At 45.9% G+C, this 21,458-nt stretch overlaps 2 protein-coding genes and 1 non-coding gene across 9 annotated transcripts in view; 2 read left to right on the top strand and 1 right to left on the bottom strand.

The window, feature by feature from the left end:
• Positions 1–5,850, top strand: part of INPP5B (inositol polyphosphate-5-phosphatase B) — a 48,139-nt gene extending 42,289 nt beyond the window's left edge. For all 5 annotated transcript variants that reach the window (XM_078452061.2, XM_078452062.2, XM_078452065.2 and 2 more), the window contains 4 exons: positions 2,731–2,815; positions 3,223–3,350; positions 4,655–4,766; positions 5,017–5,850. In XM_078452061.2, coding sequence (XP_078308187.2) covers positions 2,731–2,815; positions 3,223–3,350; positions 4,655–4,766; positions 5,017–5,132 — 441 coding nt within the window. In that variant the 3' untranslated portion in view covers positions 5,133–5,850. The remainder of the gene's footprint in view (positions 1–2,730; positions 2,816–3,222; positions 3,351–4,654; positions 4,767–5,016) is intronic.
• Positions 688–791, bottom strand: LOC132674054 (U6 spliceosomal RNA). The gene has a single exon (XR_009608371.2). It is a non-coding gene; the product is annotated as a U6 spliceosomal RNA (small nuclear RNA).
• Positions 5,851–6,908: 1,058 nt separating the features above from the next.
• The window catches only part of MTF1 (metal regulatory transcription factor 1), a 45,244-nt gene continuing 30,694 nt past the window's right edge, over positions 6,909–21,458 (top strand). For 2 of the 3 annotated variants that reach the window (XM_060626047.3, XM_060626050.3), the window contains exons 1-2: positions 6,909–7,011; positions 8,674–9,132. In XM_060626047.3, the coding sequence (XP_060482030.1) occupies positions 8,725–9,132 (408 nt within the window). In that variant the 5' untranslated portion in view covers positions 6,909–7,011; positions 8,674–8,724. The other variant, XM_060626048.3, reaches the window with a different exon arrangement.

A 21,458-nucleotide genomic window follows, 5' to 3' on the forward strand; every position in this document is an offset into this window, starting at 1 on the left:
ACTTTTGGTATAAGAAGCTTTTACCCCAAGGAACCTGTGGAAAGCTTTTCCTCCCCTAGGGAGTGAACGGGGGATAGATTCATGTTTCACACTCCCGTGAGACCTTGCTATTACATACAGCACTTGATTACCCCAAGGGAAGCAGCCTTGCATAGGATGGCCTTCGAGGCACAGCATGTTTCCCCGACCTGGTCTCTGGGGTCCTCCAAGTAGAAAGACATCTGGATTCTTCTCAGGATGTCAGCCTGCTATCCTTATGAGGAACTCTTGCCAGTTTCTGGGAAGGGGAGGGGCTAACTTGTCGATGAGCCAGACCAATGTAGGAGACCAGATGGAGACCCCAGGCCTTGAGTCAGGAGGCCTGACTTCAAGAGTGATTTGGGCAAGCTTCATGAAATCAGATTGGTCAGTTTCACTGAGTCATTCATACAGGGAGAAGACTAATACAAACTAGAGTCTATCACAGCTCTACCACCTGGGAGCAGCATACGTTTTTATGACATTCTCTTTTCATTTCTCCCCACTCCTCACATTTATCATTACAGTGTACCAAACACTGTTCTAAGTGTTTCACAGCATTGCCTCAATTAGTTCTTACAATGGCTCTCAGATGAAGAACCAGAGGTCCAGGAGGCTAGGTAACTTGGTCAAAACCCCAACGCTGATAAATGAGTAGGATTGGAATTTGAACTCAGGGAATTTGTCTGTAGAAGTCACCTCCTTGAGCAGGGGCCATGCTAATCTTATGTGTATCATTTCAGTTTTGGTACACATGCTGCTGAAGTGAGCAGAGAAGTTACTTTTTTTTTTTTTTTTAACATTTATTTAGTTATTTTAATTAAAAAAATTTTTTAATGTTTATTATTTTTGAGAGAGAGAGACAGAGACAGAGAACAAGGAGGGGCAGAGAGAAAGGGAGACAGAATTGGAAGCAGGCTCCAGGCTCTGATCTGTCAACACAGAGCTTGATGCAGGGCTCAAACCCACAGACTGCGAGATCATGACCTGAGCTGAAGTCGGCCGCTTAACCAACTGAGCCACCCGGGCGCCCCTATTTTTATTTATTTTTGAGAGAGAGAGAGAGAGAGAGCGAGAGAGAGAGAGAGACCGACCATGAACATGGCAGAGGGAGAGGGGCAAGAGAGAGGGGGACAGAGGATCCAAAGCCAACTTTGCACTGACAGTATAGAGCCCGATGTAGGGCTTAAACCACGAACTGTGAGATCATGACCTGAGCCCAAGTTGGACGCTTAACCAACTGAGCCACCCAGGAGCCCCCAGAAATCACATTCTTAAGTATTGTGCTAATCTACCTTCTCTGTAGAGCTCCGTTCAGGTGTAACTTTTGAGCAATACATAGAATATTATTATTCAGTTATTTGGCATTAAGTCATTTAGTAAAATGATTATAAAGCATGCTAGGACTCATGGAAATACCTTTATTGCCATAATCTTGTTTTCACAAGGCAGGGAGGTGCCTTTTTCTTTTTTTAATTTCATTTTTTTTAATTTACATCTAAATTAGTTAACATATAGTGCAATAATGATTTCAGGAGTAGATTCCTTAATGCCCCTTACCCATTTAGCCCATCCCCCTTCCCACACCCCCTCCAGTAACCCTCTGTTTGTTCTCCATATTTATGAGTCTCTTATGCTTTGTCCCCCTCCCTGTTTTTGTATTATTTTTGTTTCCCTTCCCTTATGTTCATCTGTTCTGTGTCTTAAAGTCCTCATATGAGTGAAGTCATATGATATTTGTCTTTCTCTGACTAATTTCACTTAGCATAATACCCTCCAGTTCCATCCACGTAGTTGCAAATGGCAAGATTTCATTCTTTTTGATTGCTGAGTAATACTCCATTGTATATATATACACCACACCTTCTTTATCCACTCATCCATCGATGGACATTTGGGCTCTTTCCATACTTTGGCTATTGTTGATAGTGCTGCTATAATCATGGGGGTGCATGTGTCCCTTTGAAACAGCACACCTGTATCCCTTCAATAAATACCTAGTAGTGCAATTGCTGGGTTGTAGGGTAATTCTGTTTTTAATTTTTTGGGGGGACCTCCATCCTGTTTTCCAGAGTGGCTGCACCAGCCTGCATTCCCAAGGGGGGTGCCTTTTTAACTTTCTCCATCTTATAAATGATATATTTTCTGCACGTTTTTCTTTTTCTGGTTAATCCCTCTGTAACACTGCAGGAAACATAGCTACTTTTAAGTTTTCCCTTATCATTGTGTATAGTATGCCATACCTATAGTGTTGTGTTCTTTTCTTTTAATGTTTGTTTATTTTGAGAGAGAAAGAGCATGAGCAGGAGAGGAGCAGAGAGAGGGGGAGAGAGAAAATCTCAAGCAGGCTCCATGCTGTCAGCGCAGAGCCCAACGTGAGGCTCAATCTCACGAATCATGAGATCGTGACCTGAGCCGAAATCAAGAGCCGGACACTTAACCACCTGAACCACCCACGTGCGCCCTATAGTTTTATAATAGATGTTTTATCACTTTAAAGACCTCTCGTGGGAGCATGCTTGGGAAGGCCTGAAAGATGAATTAACCACATCAGCCCTAAATTTATCAGGGTGTTTACCAGGGTGATTCAAAGGCCTCGCTACACCGCTCACTCCCTTTTTACACCTTGCTGGTGATCATATTTCTAGGTCCGGAAATCATGGCCGATTTTCTGAGAATATAATGATCCTGTGACTTTCTTTCCTTTTGCAGGAAGATCTGTTTCAGCAGCCAGGCCTGAGGTCAGAATTTGAGCATATCAGGGACTGTTTGGACACTGGAATGATTGATGCCCTCTGTATCCTTCAGGCACTCATGTGTGCATGCATGCCTGTGTGTGTGTGTGTGTGTGTGTGTGTGTGTGTGTGTGTGTGTGTGTGTTTGTATGACTATGATTAAGAGGTGAGAGAAAAGAAAGAACAGTATCTTAAGGCTCAAAATCTGATCTTGTGTCCTCAGCTATCATATTTTTCTTAAAGTTTGCATAGAGAAGACTTTACAACTTTAAGCAACTGATATAGCAGGAACTCATGAAGGCCCAGCTAAGCTGACAAAGAGCTTGGCCCCCTTCACTGTGTCAGGCTGGCATCCTAGCTCTGAGTGGAGAGCCTGACTGGGCAGGCTGCACTTCTGGCCTGTGCTCCTTCCTGGGCCTTTTCCTAACCATGGCACAGCATTGCCTTTTCCTTAACGATGGGCCAAAAGCCGCCAACAATCATTCTGTGGCTGAAGCCCTGCTGCTTTTCCTGGAGAGCCTGCCAGAGCCTGTCATCTGCTACAGCGCCTACCATAACTGCTTGGAGTGTTCTGGCAGCTACACAGCAAGTAAACAGGTGAGGGGAAGCGTTAAGCATCAGCACACACGTGTTGCAGCCCCAGGCCTCATGGGGCCTGAGGGAACAAAGTGGGCGCAGTCCCTCAGACACAGTGTCCTAGTAACTCAGCTCCAGAGCTTTCCTTCCCAAACCTGTTCTTCCTTTCATGTCCGCTTTTCTTTTAGTGGCTTCACCCTTAATTCCAGTGACTCAACCCAGAAACCTGAGTCATTTCTGAGTCGTCCTCCGCTCACCTCCCACATGCCCAGTTCCCTTGATCTGTCACCCATCGTCTTCTGTTCTCGCGCACTCACCTTGGTTGAGCCCTGGATTCAGTCTGTCCCTCTGCTGATTTGTTTTGTATACGGCCCTCAGATCATGTGTTCTAAAGCTCTCGTTATGCCACTGTTGGTCAAAAACCACACATGGCTCTCCATTGCCAGTTAATGATTTTCTTAAACAAATACTCAAGACTTTTCATGATCTGGCCTAGTGGTTCACACATGTAACATGCCATGGCAGAATAATCTAGAAAACTTGGTAATAATATGGGTTTCAGAGCCTCACCCTACATCCACCGAACCAGAATCTCTTTTGGAATATTTCTTGTGCGAGCTTCCCGACTGATAACGATGATGTGCCAATAGCTGGAGTACACATTGAATTCTGTCCTGATCGACCGCTCTCGGCTTAGCGCCTGTTCAAACAGTGGTGCTCCTGCTAAAATTGACTTCTTGGTTTGTTCTCTCTCCTTATCTCACTGTTTTCCTTCTCTTGCCTTTTTTACACTTTCTTTTGCCCTAATCCTTACCTCTGCAAGCCCAGTCTCGTCTTCAAGACCCAGCTGAAAATGTCTTCCATTCCCCTACATCTTTTGAGAGCACATAGTTAGAATATCGACCCCTAAATTTTTTTTAATGTTTTTATTTATTTTTGAGACAGAGAGAGACAGAGCACGAGCAGGGGAGGGGCAGAGAGAGATGGAGACACAGAATCTGAAGCAAGCTCCAGGCGCTGAGCTGAGAGCACAGAGCCCGATGTGGGGCTCAAACTCACAGACTGCGAGATCATGACCCGAGCCGAAGTCGGACGCTTAACCGACTGAGCCACCCAGGCGCCCCTAGAATATTGACCTCTAAATTCACACGGTGCTTGATCTGTGCTTCTCTTTTGACTCTTGTGCAGAGTGCTAAGTGATCAGGACTTTTTTTGCATAGCCTTACTAATGTCCTGGGATCGTGCACTGAGTTGCTGGAATATAGCAGATGCCTAACAGATGACAGACTGACTGAAAAGACAAATCCCAATTCTCCCTCTTTCAGGTCATTTCTACCCTCCCCACATTCCACCAAAATGTCTTCAACTACTTGATGGCGTTTTTGCGAGAATTACTGAAAAAATCAGCAAAAAATCATTTGGATGAGAATATTCTAGGTAAGCATCCAAGTGTCTGTGGAAAGCATCTCTGCAAACCGAGACTCATTAGCAGAAATGTCCTTGAGGGAGGTCCCAAGACCACTGCCGTGGAACTAAAATCTCCAGCTCTGGGCACAGTTCACCCTCATGCAGCTTTTGTTTTTCAAGCAGAAAATAACGCTTTGGGGCACTCCTCCCAACTCAACAACACAAGAAGAAGTAGTGCTTCTTTTGCTGAATTGTTTTGTTTTCTGTGTTTTTCATGCAGCTAGCATATTTGGCAGCTTACTGCTTCGAAACCCAGCTGGTCACCAAAAGCTTGACATGGCAGAGAAGAAGAAGGCTCAAGAATTTATTCACCAGTTCCTCTGCAACTCACCCTGAGCCTATCTCCTCTCCTATTTTATTTGAGGCAGCCGATTACCAGCCCCACCTGTTTCAGATCAAGAAGATATGAGGGTTCTTGGAAGCAAAAGCGGCAGCTGCCTGTTTTCCTGAGCCCAGACCCCCCCACCCCCCCGTTGCTGTCACACTCATTGGTACTGTGTCGTGAAGACCTGGGGGGAATCCACCACAATAAAACTGACAGTCAGTGTTCAGCTTTAGTTATTTAACACAGATCTATTTTTAAAAATTTTAAAGATGTTTAAATAACTGTACTTCTTGTGCTCATTCAGCCAGCCTGCCTCCAGGGCATTGTCAGTGCCTTCCCTGTAGCCTGGGCCGAGCTCCCCATGATCAGATATTTGAACAAACTTTGGGGTCCTGAAGGGAGAATGAATTGGACAGCAAGAATGCAAATGGGATCTGCTGGGTAAACAGGTCACAGCCACCCCAGATGCTTCCAGTTCTCTAAGCGCATGTGTATATGTATATACAAAGCCTACCCCCCTTCCTACTCAGATGTGGCTCAACAGCTCTGGGGCTGGCACTCAGCCTCTGAGGGCAATACAGTGGCTTGAAAATGAAAATACTGAAGAAATTGGTGTTGTGGTGAAACAAATGGGATTTTCTGGGTCAGCAAATCCTCTAAACTGTATATGATGCATCCCCTTTCTCATATGTGTAATATATTTTAATGATAAATGTATTTTTAACAGTGGTTGTTTGTATGTTTTTCTCTCTTAAGAGAGGGCAGTTGGACTTTTTGTGGCTTAAGCATTTGGGCAGCTGGTCAGGGGCCAGGCATCTATTTCTTTGGCCCCTGGCCAATCTGGTGGGTGACGATCACTACTCATAGTTTTCAAGCAACGGATGTACAGTCATGGCCAGAACCCCTTGACCCTGATGTAGTCTCCGGGAGTTGTCCCACCCTGAATATCCTAGAGAAGTAGCTTATGGGGAAAACAGGCAGTGACTTCCGGGAGGTTCTAACAGATTTAACAAGCATTTTGAAGAGACAGAATAACGAAGGTACACGCAAAATCGCTTCTTGGGCACTTGAACGCCTAGACTCCCTGGCTGTGTAAAATGTGACCAAGATGCAGGCCAACAGGATGACTGTGAACGGTCAAAGAGAGGGAATGGCCAGTAGGTGGCGCTGACTGGCCCGGGCGGGAGTCCAGTAGAAGCCGGCAGTCTGCAGGGCGAAAAGTTGGGACCGACGGCCTGGGCTGTCGTGAGGAAGGGAGTGGAGCGTCTTGTGCGCGCGCGAGGGGAAGAGGCGGCGCCGTCCTTTGGCTGCGCTTGGAGTACTCCCTGGTTCTGCCATTTGGATCCGATCTTCCTTTCCTGATCCCAGCTACTATACTAACTTTGGTGATGAGGGTAAGCTGGGAATGTCACAGCCTTGCAGGCTCCCCTTGCGGGTCCCAGCTAGAACTCGGATGGCCGACTGTGGTCCCTCCCGTAGGAGTTGTGGCTGCGAGGGTGAGGGCGGTCAGCGTAAGCCGGGCTGAGGCTGCTTTCGACTAGGGGTTGAGGGGTTCGACCCCTTTTCCTTGCGTGTGGTGCCACAGAACAGACGCCCCGACTCCCGGCCGGCTGCGGACACCGCCGGCGCTTCTCAGCGCGGGGCAAACTTACTGTCCCGCGGCGCCTCCACCGCGCCCCGCCCCGCCCCTCCTGCTCGCCAATTGGAGGCCCGAGCTCAGCCCCCACACCGCCTAAGCCAACCAGAAGCGCCAGAGAGAGGCGGGGCCGGTATCTCCTCCTTCCTCCGGAAAGCGGAAGCGGAAGTGACGTTTGGGGAAGGTGGGGGCAATCATGGTGCCGCTGGGGAGGGGAGAAGCTGCCGCTGCCGCCGTTGCCGGGAGCCGCGGAGGTAAAAGGCGAAACTAGACGCGGCCTGGGCTCGGGGCTTCCCGGGGGGCGCGGGACTTAGGCTCCCTCCTGAAGCATTTCCCAGTAGAGACCCCACTCTGGTCACCATAGGGACCCCACCCCTCCTCCGTTTCCATGGGGATGGGTATCCAGCCCCCCTTGCCTGTTTCCATGGAGACCCGGACCCTGCCTCTCTTCGCCCGGCTTGGAGCCCCCCAGCCTGTCTTCGGATTTTTCCGTGTAGCCCTGGCTGGGGGCTGTCCCAGTCAGGTTCCTTTTCCCAGCCTTCTCTCAAGGGTGCTCCGTTTGTACTACTCGTGTGCCACCCTCAAGCCTCCTGGTCTTGTTTGTTCCGGACAGTTGGGTCTCCGCTTAGCTGCTGATGGTGCCGGGGAAGCCCTGAGGGGCCGCCGGTGCTCTTATCTCTCCTCCGATGCAGCGAAATGTGCATCTACCCGGGTTGCGTAAGCCAGAGCAAGGGGTCGGGCCGGTTCCTCCCGGATCCAATCCCTTGGCCTGTCTCTGGTAACTACCTCTCTGTCTAGCCGCCCCACTCCGTAAAGGTTCACTTTCTAACCCAGGACAGAGGAGAGAGATAAAGTGTAAAGCCAGACTGAAAACGAAAAGTGATGTGCTGATTATTTTTAAATTTCGTTCTGCCTGCCAAACCCAGATTTGTAGAACCGGTGTGTTTGCAGCTAAAGGAAGAAGAACTAATCCAGAACAGAAAAGATTTCAAATTTGGTATCCTTCCTGTGAGAACATATCTTTCGAAGAGAGGATGTCTTCCCAAGAGAGTATATTTGCAGGTCTTTCATTCATTTAACTGACATCTCCTGAACTCCTAGTGTCATCGTATTGTGCTAGGGAGAGTAGAAACAAAAATAAGACTCACCATTCTCTCTCGCCGCAGAGAGCACACTATGCAAGCATAGGTCTAGTACATTGCATAGGACACCACATTGTTTTAGGAGATAAATAGATATAATGGTCTTCTTTGGATATGCCTGACTAGGGATCAGACCGTCTACCCAGAAGCTGAAACATCTGTTCTAGGAAGGAGGGAATGAATTCACACTTGCTTTCCCTACTATTACCAGACATTGTGCTTTAATGAACATTATCTCTTTTACTCTGTGTAACAACTCTGAGAGAACGGGGATTACCAGTCCCACCTTATCCATAAGAAAGATGGAGCACAGAAAAGTTACCCAGGTACTAAGTGGCAAAGCTGGAATTTGTGGGTAGGTGACCCTGCCTCCAAAGTTCCACTTCCACAATGGACTACACTGCCTCGTGGTCTAATCTGGGGCATATCTGAATGGGGTTTTCTTACTTTAGGATGTGTAATAACTCAGCCTTGAAGCAGTTTGTCCTCTTCTCCCCTTTAAGTTTGGCAGTAAGGCATGTATGGAAGGTCTTAAGAACTACTTATTTCTTCAGTTGGGTGTGTGTGTGTGTGTGTGTGTGTGTGTGTGTAAGGCATTGCTTTTCCTTTAAAATGACTTGATGGTTTCAAAGTTAAACTTTAAAAAATATGATTCCCAAGGAAGATGATTTTCATTTACTTTGGCCTCTTCTTCAAGTGAGAGGAAAAATGTGCCCTGTGGTTGCCAAGGAGGTCCCAGGGTATGGCTCTAACTCTGGCTTTGTCCTCTTGCAGATAGGTCATTACCTTTCCATTTCTCACAATTGGGCTGAGCACGATTGAACCATGGGGGAACACAGTCCGGACGACAACATCATCTACTTTGAGGCAGAGGAAGATGAGCTGACCCCCGATGACAAGATGCTCAGGTTTGTGGATAAAAACGGACTGGTGCCTTCCTCATCTGGAACTGTTTATGATAGGACAACTGTTCTTATTGAGCAGGACCCTGGCACTTTGGAGGATGAAGATGATGATGGACAGTGTGGAGAACACTTGCCTTTTCTAGTAGGGGGTGAAGAGGGCTTTCACCTAATAGATCATGAAGCAATGTCCCAGGGTTATGTGCAACACATTATCTCACCAGATCAGATTCATTTAACAATAAACCCTGGTTCCACGCCCATGCCAAGAAATATCGAAGGTGCAACTCTCACTCTGCAGTCGGAATGTCCAGAAACGAAACGTAAAGAAGTAAGTAAAGCAGTGGGTGAGGGCCCAGGTTTGCTTTGGAGAAAAATCCTTACACAACTCGCATTGGCCGTTTTAGCTGGGGAATAAAGGAGTCCCTGGAATGAGGACCTACAATGGCTTTGCTTGTCCGCAACACATAATGCTTCATATTTTGTTGTGACTGCTTTCTGGAACTTTTGGTTTGTATAGCCATATTGAAATTGGAGAAAGCTAATTTATAATTTTTCACCTTTTCTTGCCCACATCGTAAAATCAAATAGAAATTTCATTGAGGTAAGTCCATGTTTCTGAGGCTGAAATAACTAAATTTGGCTTATCTCTGGGGTGTGTATAAATGATTTGTTTGGGAGATGAGTATCTGCTGAAATATGCTTTATTTTTGTAGTGAATATTTGATGATTAACAAAGCCTCGCTTTCTGTTGTAAGAAATTCAGGCAAGAGACAGAAACGAGAGCAGGTAATCTAAAATAAGTTTTCGTGCTCATACTTAGCTACTGTGAGTAAGGTAATGTATGTCACAATGGTTGGAAAACCGTAAAGCATTGTGCAAATTGTACTGGTAGTGATCATCAGCAGAATGATATGGGTTAAAGGTAACGATAGACATTATCTAGGAACTGATTACAGGTCAATTAGAAAAAACAGATCACTGGTAATTGCAGCGTCAGGGACTAAATGTAAACTGTTACCAAACAGACATGGGATAAATCGCTTAGCAAAATATTTTTTCTCTTAGGCTGTAATTAAGGCCTTGAAATGGGAGAATTTTATTATTCATGCCATATGGCTTTCCCATGACTAGCCGTAGAATCTCAGAGCTGGAAGCAACCATAGAGAAACCAACCGTCTTGTCCTCCCTCCCACCTCACGCGGGCATTTCTCTACAGCATCTCTGACATTAGTTCATCTGGTGTCTGCTTGAACACTTGCAGAATGACGAGAGCTCAGTGTTTCCCTGCTCAGCCCAATCCATTTATTGGCCAGCTCTGATTGTTAGAAAGCTTCTGCTTGTATAGAGCCAAAAAACCTGCCTTCCTGGAGCTGCTGCTCACTGGTTCTAATTCCGCCTTCCTGCGCAACAGCAGGTTCAACCTTCCTCTCCCAGGACAGATCATGGATTTCTTTGAACATCACGGATGTCTCTTTATCTTCTCTTGTACAGGCTAAACACCTCGATTTACTTAAATAGTCCTCTTTGACATTTTCCCCTGATTTCTCATCAGTCCGGTCACCTTGGATTGTGTGAATTCCAGTTATCCGACGTCTTCTTAAAAATTCATAACTGAGCACAATCTCACAAGTGTGAGGCAGCCAGCACTGAATAGTGTGTGACCCTTATCTTTTAATCTGGACACTGTACTGTAATTGCTGTATAGGCTGTATTTTATTAGCAATGACAAGCTGTCGGCTTGTACTTGGAAACCTCTAGAATAGTGATTCTTAACTGGGGGCAGTTTTGCTCCTCGGAAGACATTTAGCAATGTCTGGAGACATTTTGGTTGTCATACTGGGGAAGTGCTGCTGCAGTCCAGTGGGTAGAGGCCAAAGATCCTGTTAGACATTCTGTAATATACAGGACAGCCCCCTGCAACAAAGAATTACCTGGGCCAAAATGTTGATTGGCTGTTTTCCAATAAAACTTTCTTTGCAAAACAGCCAGTCGGCTAGATTTTACCCGCTGGCTGGAGTTTGCCAACCCCTGGATGAGAACATAGGGAGCTTAGGGAATAGTTGAAAAGAAGGATGGACAGGTAGCAGAGATCCAGACATGGAAGGTGGTGATAACATGCTGAGGGCTTTGGACTGTATTGGGGAAATAGTGGGGAACCATTGAAGGTGTCTGAGCCAAGGATTCATATGGTTAGAGTAGCATTTTAGAAATATTGCTCTGGTAGCAGTGGTAGCTTGATTTCCCAGTTAGGAGGGGTTGTAGTTTAGATTTGGGGTTTTGTTTGAGTCTGATGAAGGGTAATGGTCTTGTGTTTGAAGAATGAATTGCGTATGATTCAAAGGATTCATCCATTTTTCTAAGTATGTTGGGTTCTTCTCTGTCTTAGTTCAGGGACCCCACGGATGATTGATGGAGCTTCAGGACTAGGAAGCAAGTAGTTAGAGTGCACCGTGATAGGTGCTTTAACAGAGGCCTGTACAGCATGCTATGTCAGGCTGAGGAGAAAGTGTCAAACTCTGCTGCTCCCCTCACCTTCCGGGAATGGTGAGTCCCATCAGAGGAATCAAGAAGTCCGGAAGAGGAGAAAGTTTGGTGGGGAAACTGATGAGTTTGTTTGGAGTATAGTGAATGTTTAGTCTTTGAGGAAAAGTGAATCAAACAAGTTGAGAAGCCCTTTGGAAATGTAGATCTGAAGTCAAGGAAATGGCTCAGGATTCACGAATGGGCAGTAGGTCAAAGCATGGGCAGTTTACTCAAGACAGGAGTTTAAGAGTTGGCCAGAGAATGTGAAGGTTAAAAAGAGAAAGGGGAACCAGAGATCACATAGTCAAAGAGATGGGTGGAAAACGGTGTTGTGGAAGGCGAGGAAAGAGTGTCAAGAAACAGAACTATTCTGTGTGACCCTGCAGAGGGGTTGGGGGACCCAAGAGAAGCCACTGGTTCTGTATCTGTGCCATTGATCACACCACGAGAAGTTTTTCGGTAGAGCACTGGGGGCCGAGGCCAGCTTCCAGTGATGGAGAAGTGAGTGGGTGGTGAGGAAACCGGAGGAAGGAAGTGTCAAGTTGGTTTAGGGTTTTTTTACTATGGTAGTTGGAGGAAGAAGAGTGATGAGGTAGTAGCAGCTCAAGGGGTGGGGGTGGGGGTGGGGTGAATCATTTCTTTAGCACAGAAAACTTGAACATGGCTTAGAGCCTAAACTGCAGGCCATCCCCAGTTAATGATTACTATGTGAAAGCGCTTCGAGCACAAATGTTTGGGAAACATTAAGTTGAATCAAGACAGAGGTTTGTTTATTACGGAATTTCTCTGAATTGTTGATGTGCTCATAACTACGGAGGAAGGAAATGCAGAATTCTCCAAATGTTGTGAACTTGGGAAACCATTTTCAGGTCTTATTTCCAAGGTCAGTATTTTGTGGAACCCATTTTGGGAAATGCTGATCTAGACAGAAAAGGAGGAGATGGTAGGGCGGGAATGATTATGCAATCACTTATATGAGCTGTCACTTTCCCACTACAGGTCTTCCTTGACTTACGGTGCGGTTATGTCCCGATAAACCCATTCTAAGTTGAAAATAGTGCATCGAAAACACCTAACCTACGATCTCGTAGCTTAGTCTAGCGTGTCTTAAACGTGTTCAGAGCCCTTACATTAACCTACAGTTGGGCAGAATCATCTCAAAGCCAATTTTATCATGACGTGTTGACCAGCTCATGTAATTGATTGAATACTGTACTGAAAGTGACAAACAGAATGGTTGTATGGTCACAGAAAAGCTGGAAGTATATCGGTTGTTTACCCTTGTAATCTCAGGGCTGACTGGGAGCTGTGGCTCCCTGCTGCTGCCCAGAGTCACATGAAAGTACCCTACCTCATATCACTAGCCCGGGAAAAGATCCAAATTCACAATTTGAAGTACAGTTTCTCCTGGATGCATGTGGTTTTCTCACCATTGGAAAGTGGAACCATTATAAGGTGGGGACTGTACTTGCAGCCTGGTTGACTATTCATGTGTTCAGGTCTTGTTGAGTAGATAAGGTCAAGAGTACTGTGAGCACCTTGTTCAGTCTACTGTGGATTTAGCTCACTGTACTTTTATCCCACCATATCTTTCCATTCTGTCCATGAAGCCTACATGGAAGATTCTAGAAATTTTAAAAAATCAGTTGATGTGAGGGAGAAGCATCAATGGCTTTTAGTCTTTGAAAATGTTGCTTATTGAGCAGGCCTTCAGGGGACTTGACTTCTTGAAACACCATTTTACTTTAGCTTTTTCTTTAACAATAAGTGGGGTGGGGAGGACACTGAAATTCATTTAAATGGTCTGAGAGGCCAATGTTTATGACTATTTGATAACACTTTTCATGATTTCTGTATTCCCTCTTTTCCCTTTTTTTTTTTTTTTTTTTTTTTTTTTAACTTGGGCTTTTTCTTCCTTCATCTCCATGTACAGGTATTACTCTTGAGAAATCACATCATTTGATAACTAGTTAGTCTTCTTGGCCTCGCAAGCAGCTTATTTTCTGAGTCAGATTTTAGCCTGATTTTCCTGTTCACCACTGATTGTTCCATTGTTTCCTGTAGTGTATAGTTGGCTTACCTGTTACTTCACTTTTTTCCTAAGTGCTTGTCTTGCGTAAAAATAAACCAGCCAGAACCTGGCTACAGATGCTGTCTTCTTCCACGGGGCCACTGGCCATTCTGAGTCTAATTTCATGTATCTTATTTTCATACTTGCTGTCTTACTGCCAGCAAGTATGGTAGCTTTGAGAAATCTCCAATCAAAATATGTCATTCTGCACAAGATGAACATTCTAAAGAGTTGTTCCTTTCGTGCCTTTCTCTTTTGGGTTTCTGAGCAGCTGGGTTCATGTAGTCCGTGGTTTCCCAAACTTCCTTCATCTGTGTCTTCCTGAGAACCTGCCAGGACCGTCTTGTCACCTGTTCATCTACCTCTGTACGAACCACACCGGTGAACATTAATGTACCGCCTGTGGCTAACTGACCTTGCCACTTTGCTGCTGAGTAATTGGCTAAGAAGTCAAGAAAGCCAGGAAATCCTATACCATATGTGTCCTTCATGGCGCACCAAAATATTCTGGTACATCGATTGGAAAAGAGTATCTTTTTTTTTTCTACCAAGAAGCACAGTTTCAGAGATGCTTTGTGAATTAGGCTGCTTGCTATATTAGTGACACTGCAAGAGGAGTTTTGGCTTTTTTCTTAGTGTGGCAAATTTTAAATATAAGAATAAAGGGAGGGGCACCTGGGTGCCTCAGTAAGTTAAGTGTCCAACTGTTGATTTCAGCTCAGGCCACGATCTCACGGTTCCTGAGACGGAGGCCCATGTCGGGCTCTGTGCTGACAGCATGGAGCCTGCTTGGGATTCTCTCTCTCTCTTTCTGCTTTTCCCCTGCTCACATGTGTGCACTTTCTCTCTCAAAATAAATAAATTAAAAAAAAAAAAAAAAAAAAGAGGGGCGCCTGAGTGGCTCAGTCAGTTGAGCGTCCGACTCTTGGTTTCGGCTCAGGTCACGTGAGTTCAAGCCCCACATCGGGCTCTGTGCAGCTGGCAGCGCAGAGCCTGCGTGGGATTCTCTATGTCTCTCTCCCTCTCCCTCTCTCTCTGTCCCTCCCCCACTTGTGCTCTCTCTATCTCTAAATAAATAAATAAACTTAAAAAAAAAAAAAAAAGAATAAGGGGGAAAATTTGATTCTAGTGTTTTGCAACATGTCCTTTACTTTGGGAGACCTAGTTCCAATCTCATTCCTCGTTACGAACCCCTCAGGCAGTGGAATGATCCACTCTGACCAATGTGGATGTTGCTGACTCTCCCAGAGGGGAACTACTTGCTTTTTAGCCTTTGCATACTGTGATTACATGTCTTCCCAGGCTCCCTTCTGAACTCCCACAGAATTGCCATTCAGAACTAGGACTTGAAATTCTGGCGTTAAGGATCCACTCACTCTTTCCACAAGCTTTTACTCATTAGCTACTTTTGTCAGGTATCAGGAAGGTCAAAGAAATAATCCCTGGCCTGGAGGCCTTGGACTCCAGCAGAGAGGCTGCTGGAAGCTGTGTGTGCGGGATTTGTAGAAGCCAGGGCAAGAAGCATTTTCCATTTACCACCAGGAGAAGCCATTTATGCGTGCTTCCCTGCACGCCTGCGTGTGTGTTACACACCTCCTCGCGGCCGTCGGCATTTCTGTCACTGAAGCCCGCTGGCCTGGAAAAGGGACGGAGGTGGTTTTGTGTACATACTGGCCTTACAGCATGGTGCTGCGGAAATAACAGGTCTCAGATTTACATTTTATATAAGCTGTACCTATTGGATATTGCTAACATTTTGCTATTGTAGGACATTGGAAAAAGAACCCACGTTTTAATGTTTTTCTCTTATTTAAATCAAGGCTGTTTCTCAAAATTGTTTCTTCTGTGAAGTGCAAAGGGATAATTTAGACCCAGAGTTCCATCTTTGTTCTGCTTTATTCTGTGTGGCCTTGGGCGAGCTGCTCTGTTTCCTCTTTTGTAAAATTGAAATAAAAATATCTCATTGCATTTTGTGAAGATTAAATGAGATTTATTCATACATAAATATACAACAGTATGTGCATAAAACATCTAGCACAGTGTGGTCGTTCAGTGAACGCTCATTTACTTTCTGTCCCTTGTAGGCCCACGCAGTTTTTGAAGGAGGTGCGGAGGTAATCTCCAGTTTATGAAGAGGTTGAAATGGCCTCTGTTAGGAACTCTTTGGGAAGCATTCTCTCCTAAAAACAAGGTTATGAGGGGCGCCTGGGTGGCTCAGTCGGTTGGTTGAGCATCCGACTTCGGCTCGGGTCATGATCTCGCAGTTCGTGAGTTCGAGCCCCGCGTCGGGCTCTGTGCTGACAGCTCAGAGCCTGGAGCCTGCTTCGGATTCTGTGTCCCCCTCTCTCTCCGCCCCACCCCTGCTTGTGCTCTGTCTCTCTCTGTCTTTCAAAAATGAATAAACATAAAAAAGAAAATTTAAAAAAAATGACAAGAACCAAGGTTATGAATTGTGGTTGGGTTCCAGGACAGCCTACAGAAGTCCCAGTAACCCCTAATTCACTGAACTGTTGTATTAATATCACTGTGGAATGTGAACCACTGTTTATGATCAGGAGAACATATTTTTAGCCCTACTGCGGAACTCTGTGAACACCAGCCCTCATCACTGGTAGTCTGTTCCCTTTGACTTCCTTAGCCACCCGGCCACTGAAAGTTACTTCCATGGTGGGCATTTGGAGCACCAGGCAAAGCAGAGGGCTCATTTAAAAAAACAAAAAAAACACCCTTTTGGGGCGCCGGGGTGGCTCAGTCGGTTCAGCGTCCGACTTCAGCTCAGGTCATGATCTCGCGGTCTGTGAGTTCGAGCCCCACGTCAGGCTCTGTGCTGACAGCTCAGAGCCTGGAGCCTGTGTCGGATTCTGTGTCTCTCTCTCTCTGCCCCTCCCCTGCTCATGCTCTGTCTCTCTCTCTCTCTCTCTCTCTCCCAAAAATAAATGAACATTAAAAACAAAAAATTCAAACACCCTTTTTTTGGGTGCCTGGGTGGCTCAGTCACTTAACTTTCCAACTTTTGATTTTGGCTCAGGTCATGATTCGTGGGTTTGAATCCCGCGTTGGACTCTGTGCTGGCAGCACAGAGCCTGCTTGGGATTCTCTCTTTCCCTCTCTCTCTGCACCTCCCCTGCTCATGCCCTCTTTCTCTCTTTCTCAAAGTAAAGTAACATTTAAAAAATAAAAATAATAAAAATACTTTAAAAATAAAATAAAAAACACCCTTTTTATTGAGCTATAATTGACATCTAACATTATATTAATTTCAGATGTACAACATAATGATTCAGTATTTGTATACATTGTGAAGTGATCATCACAATAAATCAAGTTAACATCGGTCACCACACATAGTTGCAGTTTCTTTTCTTTTTTTTAAAAAAAAATTTTTTTAATGTTTATTTATTTTTGAGACAGAGAGAGACAGAGCATGAACAGGGGAGGGGCAGAGAGAGGGAGACACAGAATCCGAAACAGGCTCCAGGCTCTGAGCTGTCAGCACAGAGCCCGACGCGGGGCTCGAACTCACGAACTGTGAAATCATGACCTGAGCCGAAGTCGGCTGCTTAACCGACTGAGCCACCCAGGCGCCCCTGCAGTTTCTTTTCTTATGAGAACTTTTAAGCTCTCTCTTGGCAGCTTTCAAATATACAATATGGTACCATTAACTTTAGTCACCATACTGTATACTGCATCCCCGTGACTTAATGTACTTTATGAACCAAGGGGTCTTCTAGCCAAGGAATAAGGGCTCCGATTATGCTGGTGGTGTTGGGAGGGTAAGATGCCTAGCAACCGCTGAGTGCCTGCTGTGTACTAGTCACTGTGTTAGGGGCTTCCACATCGTTTTGTATTTGATCTTTATCACAGTTTATAAGCTAGGTACTTTTAGCCCTCATTTTACAGATGGAAAAAAAAAAAAAAACGGCTTAAAAACATACAACTGGCAGGTTGTAGGAATGAGGTTTGAACTAAGGGCTTTCTGGATGCCAAAGCCTGTGCTTTTCTAACAAACGCACCACCTTTGTAAAGACATGGGGGAGACTCGGCCACTGAGGCCCGTTAGCCGTGGAAAGGGCTGAGTATCGAGGAGCAGCAGAGCAGCGTTAATTCTGCAAGGGTAAAAGGCTGAGGTGTGGGAACCACTGTGTGAATTCAGCTCTGGTTAGTGGGCAGTGGGAGGCCCGATGAAGAAATGGGGGCAGTCAGAGCTCTTGCATTTCTACGTTGAGCACTGTGGTTACGCATTGTGGGGTAGAAGAAATGAGATCGGTGCCGGTCTGGGAACAGAGCTGGTATTGGGGAGAAGGGTGGGAAGTCCCTCGTGTTGAGGAGGACTGGCCAGGCCAGTCGTTGGTTTGTGAGAATGTTTAGGCACTAGGTGCTCAGGGCCAGAGACTCCCTTTCCTCATTGAACATGGGGCTGGTAAAGAGTGTAGAATCTAGTTCCCTTGGTCCCTCATTTCTTTTTCCTCTGGCAGAAACCCAGTCTTTTTTCTTTGCTGAAAAAAAATTAAAAAAAAAATTTATTTTGTAACGTTTATTTACTTTTGAGACAGGGAGAGACAGAGCATGAACGGGGGAGGGTCAGAGAGAGAGGGAGACACAGAATCTGAAACAGGCTCCAGGCTCTGAGCTGTCAGCACAGAGCCCGACGCGGGGCTCGAACTCACGGACTGCAAGATCATGACCTGAGCCGAAGTCGGATGCTTAACCAATTGAGCCACCCAGGCGCCCCTGCTGAAAAAAAATTGTAAATGTTTATTTATTTATCTTGAGAGAGAGTGAGAGAGCGCGTGCGCTAGCACATGTTTGAGTTGGGGAGAGTCCGAGAGAGGGAGGGAGGGAGGGAGAGAGAGAGAGAGAGAGAGTGAGAGAGAGAGAGAGAGAGAGAGAGAGAATCCCAAGCAGCCCCCATGCTCAGCACAGAGCCCAACATGGGGCTCACTTCCACGAACTGTGAGATCACGACCTGAGCCGAAAGTCAGAGGCTCACTTAAGAGTCAGAGGCTTAACTGACTGAGTCATCCAGGCGCCCCCTTTTCTGAAATTTAGGCTTTTGTCTTCTGGAGTCCAGTGTTTAATTTTCTTGTTGTTTGCTTATCTCATTTTCCTTTCCTTCTCTGACTTCTGTTGACTTAACCAGGCAATCATCTTTGTTAAACATTTCTCTATTCTAGAACTATTCAAAACACCTTGCAAACCAACATCAGTTCTCTGAAAGCTCATGCTTCTTGCTTTTGATAGTATTGGACCCCATCCTCAGTGAGCCTACCGTGTGCCCGCTGTGTGCTCGTTACCTTAGGAATGAACAAGTGTCAGAGGCCTCACAGGAAAGTTAAAATGAGTCAGTTCTTCAGCTCTTTTAGAGAAACGCATTCTTTATTATCAGTGGAATTGTTAGTGACTTTATGTTCGTATTATAGATAATGCTAGTTAATTTCAAGAGGCGAATGAATTATGTGTCACCTCTCCCTCAAGTTCTTTAAATTCAGCTTGAGAAGCCTTTCTCAGTGGTCCCCAAGTCTAAGTTAGATGCTTTTTCTCTGTATTCCTATTCTCACATCCATTATCAGCACAACTTCTCATGCCATTCTGATCTATTTGTTTGATTCTCTCTCTCTCTCTTTTTAATGTTTGTTTGTTTATTTTGAGAGAGAGCGCGAGCAGGGAGGGGGCACGTGGTAGGCTCACCGAGAGAGGGAGAGACTCCCACTGATAGTGCAGAGCCTGATGCGAGGCTCGATCTTACGAACCGTGAGATCACTACGAGAGCTGAAATCAAGAGTCAGCCACTTAACCGACTGAGCCACCCAGGTGCCCCTGTTTGAGTCTCCTCTTGACGTCGAGCTCCTTGAGAGCAGGGACTATCTTTTCTATATTCCTAGCACCTTGGACAATATAAGCCCTGCAACATAATTTTTTGAAAGCATGCAGGCGTGATAAACCTTACTTGTATATAAATGTACCACATGTTGCAATACCTCTTCTCTGTAACCCTGAGAACTTAATTTGTTTTTTGCAACTTCCTGTTCTGATCCAGTTTGAGGAGGTTTAGCTTTCCCTTTTGTGAAACTTGGTGCCATTTTAAAACGATTCTGAAAGACACAGGGTAATGACTTCCATTTACTGCCTGCCTTCTGATGGGGTGAGTGAGGGCTCGTTTCTTCAGCGTATTATTAGGGAGCAGGCATTTGCCTTGGCAGTCCACCTGGCTGTCCCACCTTGAGACACAAATGTCTTCCCCAGTCCGCGTCCTCTCCCAGCTTTCTCTCCTGTCTCTGTCTTCGCAGTCAAGTTCCTTAAAAGAGTAGTTACATTCATTGTCTTTTGTTGCTTGCCTTTCCCAGACTTCTCAAGAATGTAACATTTTGGTTTCTCTTCTACTCCTCCAGTGAAGCTAATCTTGCCGGGGCACTTATGACCTGGCAAGTTGGCCATATCCAAGGAAGTTTTTTTTTAAGATTATTTATTTGTTTTGAGAGAGCGAGAGAGAGAGAGAACACGTGAGCAGGGGAGGGACAGGAGAGAGAGAATCCCAAGCAGGCTCTGTGCAGTTTTGTGCAGAGCCCGACGTGGGGCTCAATCTCATGACCCGTGAGATCGTGACCTGAGCCAAAATCAAGAGTCGCTTAACCACCGACTGAGCCACCCAGGCGCCCCTCCAAGAAAGGCTTTAATGAAAGCCATCTCTGCTGCATTTGACCCAGTTGACCATCCTTCCTTTGTTACTCGTCACCTTTGTCACTACTTTCCTCTACATTAAGTCCTGCTGGTTTTGTTTGTTTGTTTACTCCCTCCTTCCTTCCTTCCTTCAACAAACGTGAATGTAGTGCCGCTCATCCACAAGGCTAGCCACAGAGGCTGTGACCAGAGACAGACATGGGCCCTGCTCTCATGGATCCTACAGTCCACCAGGAGAGTAGCCACTCATTCACTGAACTCAGCAAATACTTATTTAGTGCCTCGTGTTTTCCAGCTACTGCCATGCCTACCAACTAAAGAGGTATTGCTATAAAACCATTCCTTGAGGAAGAAACTTTTTTTTTTTTTTTAACATTTATTTATTTTTGAGACACAGAGAGACAGAGCATGAACAGGGGAGGGTCAGAGAGAGGGAGACACAGAATCTGAAACAGGCTCCAGGCTCTGAGCTGTCAGCACAGAGCCCGACGCGGGGCTCGAACTCACAGCCCTCACGGACCACGAGATCATGACCTGAGCTGAAGTCGGCCGCCTAACCGACTGAGCCACCCAGGCGCCCCTTGAGGAAGAAACTTTTAATGGAAGCTTGCATTGGCCAAGTAAAAAACCTGGATGGGAATAGGGGTTGGCAGGGCAAGGAGACGGGGAGCAGTAGTTAATTATTGATGGTGCTGCTACTTATAAAGTTCTCAACTGCTGTCGCATCTTAAGAATGAGAGCCTGCCCTTATCGCTCACCATTGTTGAAGCGCCCTGGTTGAGACACGCTGCTCCTTCATTGCGGCAGCCATAGTCCTGCTTCTCACTTCCTGGTCGGTGACTGTTTTGAAATCTCTACCTGGCAGAACCAAAGAGGTTTTCAGTCTTGATGGGAAGTCAGGATATATGTGTGAGAGGATCATTAACAGCATGGGCTCGGTGCCGAATGAGTGGTATAGTTAAATATTATTGGATCAGAGAAGGGCACTGTCACTCACACGTGGGGTGATCGTGGCAGGCCTTGGAAGTAGTGAGGCTTGAATGGAAGGAAGAGAGAGACTTAGAAAAGGAGAGAAGGAACCAGACGTTTCCAACAGAGAGGAAGGAGAGGCAGAGGCAGGCGAGTGGGAATTCAGTGTGGTGATTGAGGAAGGGGTCCTGTTGCTGTAGGCCTAGATGGAACCTACTGTTGGACCGGTTCTGGAGTAGTGTGGTCAAAGGCAGAAGGGTACCTATGGGGTGGGGGAGGGGGAGGGGGACTTTGAATATCAGGCAAAGGGACCTTAACATCTGAGCATAGAGATGGCATGTGGAGAACACTGCTTTAGAACAAATCTGGCAATGAGTGGCTTCAGACCTACTAGGCACTGAGACATGATAATG

Source organism: Panthera onca, chromosome C1 (genome assembly GCF_046562875.1).
Source record: "Panthera onca isolate mPanOnc1 chromosome C1, mPanOnc1 haplotype 2, whole genome shotgun sequence".
Lineage (NCBI taxonomy): Eukaryota > Metazoa > Chordata > Mammalia > Carnivora > Felidae > Panthera > Panthera onca.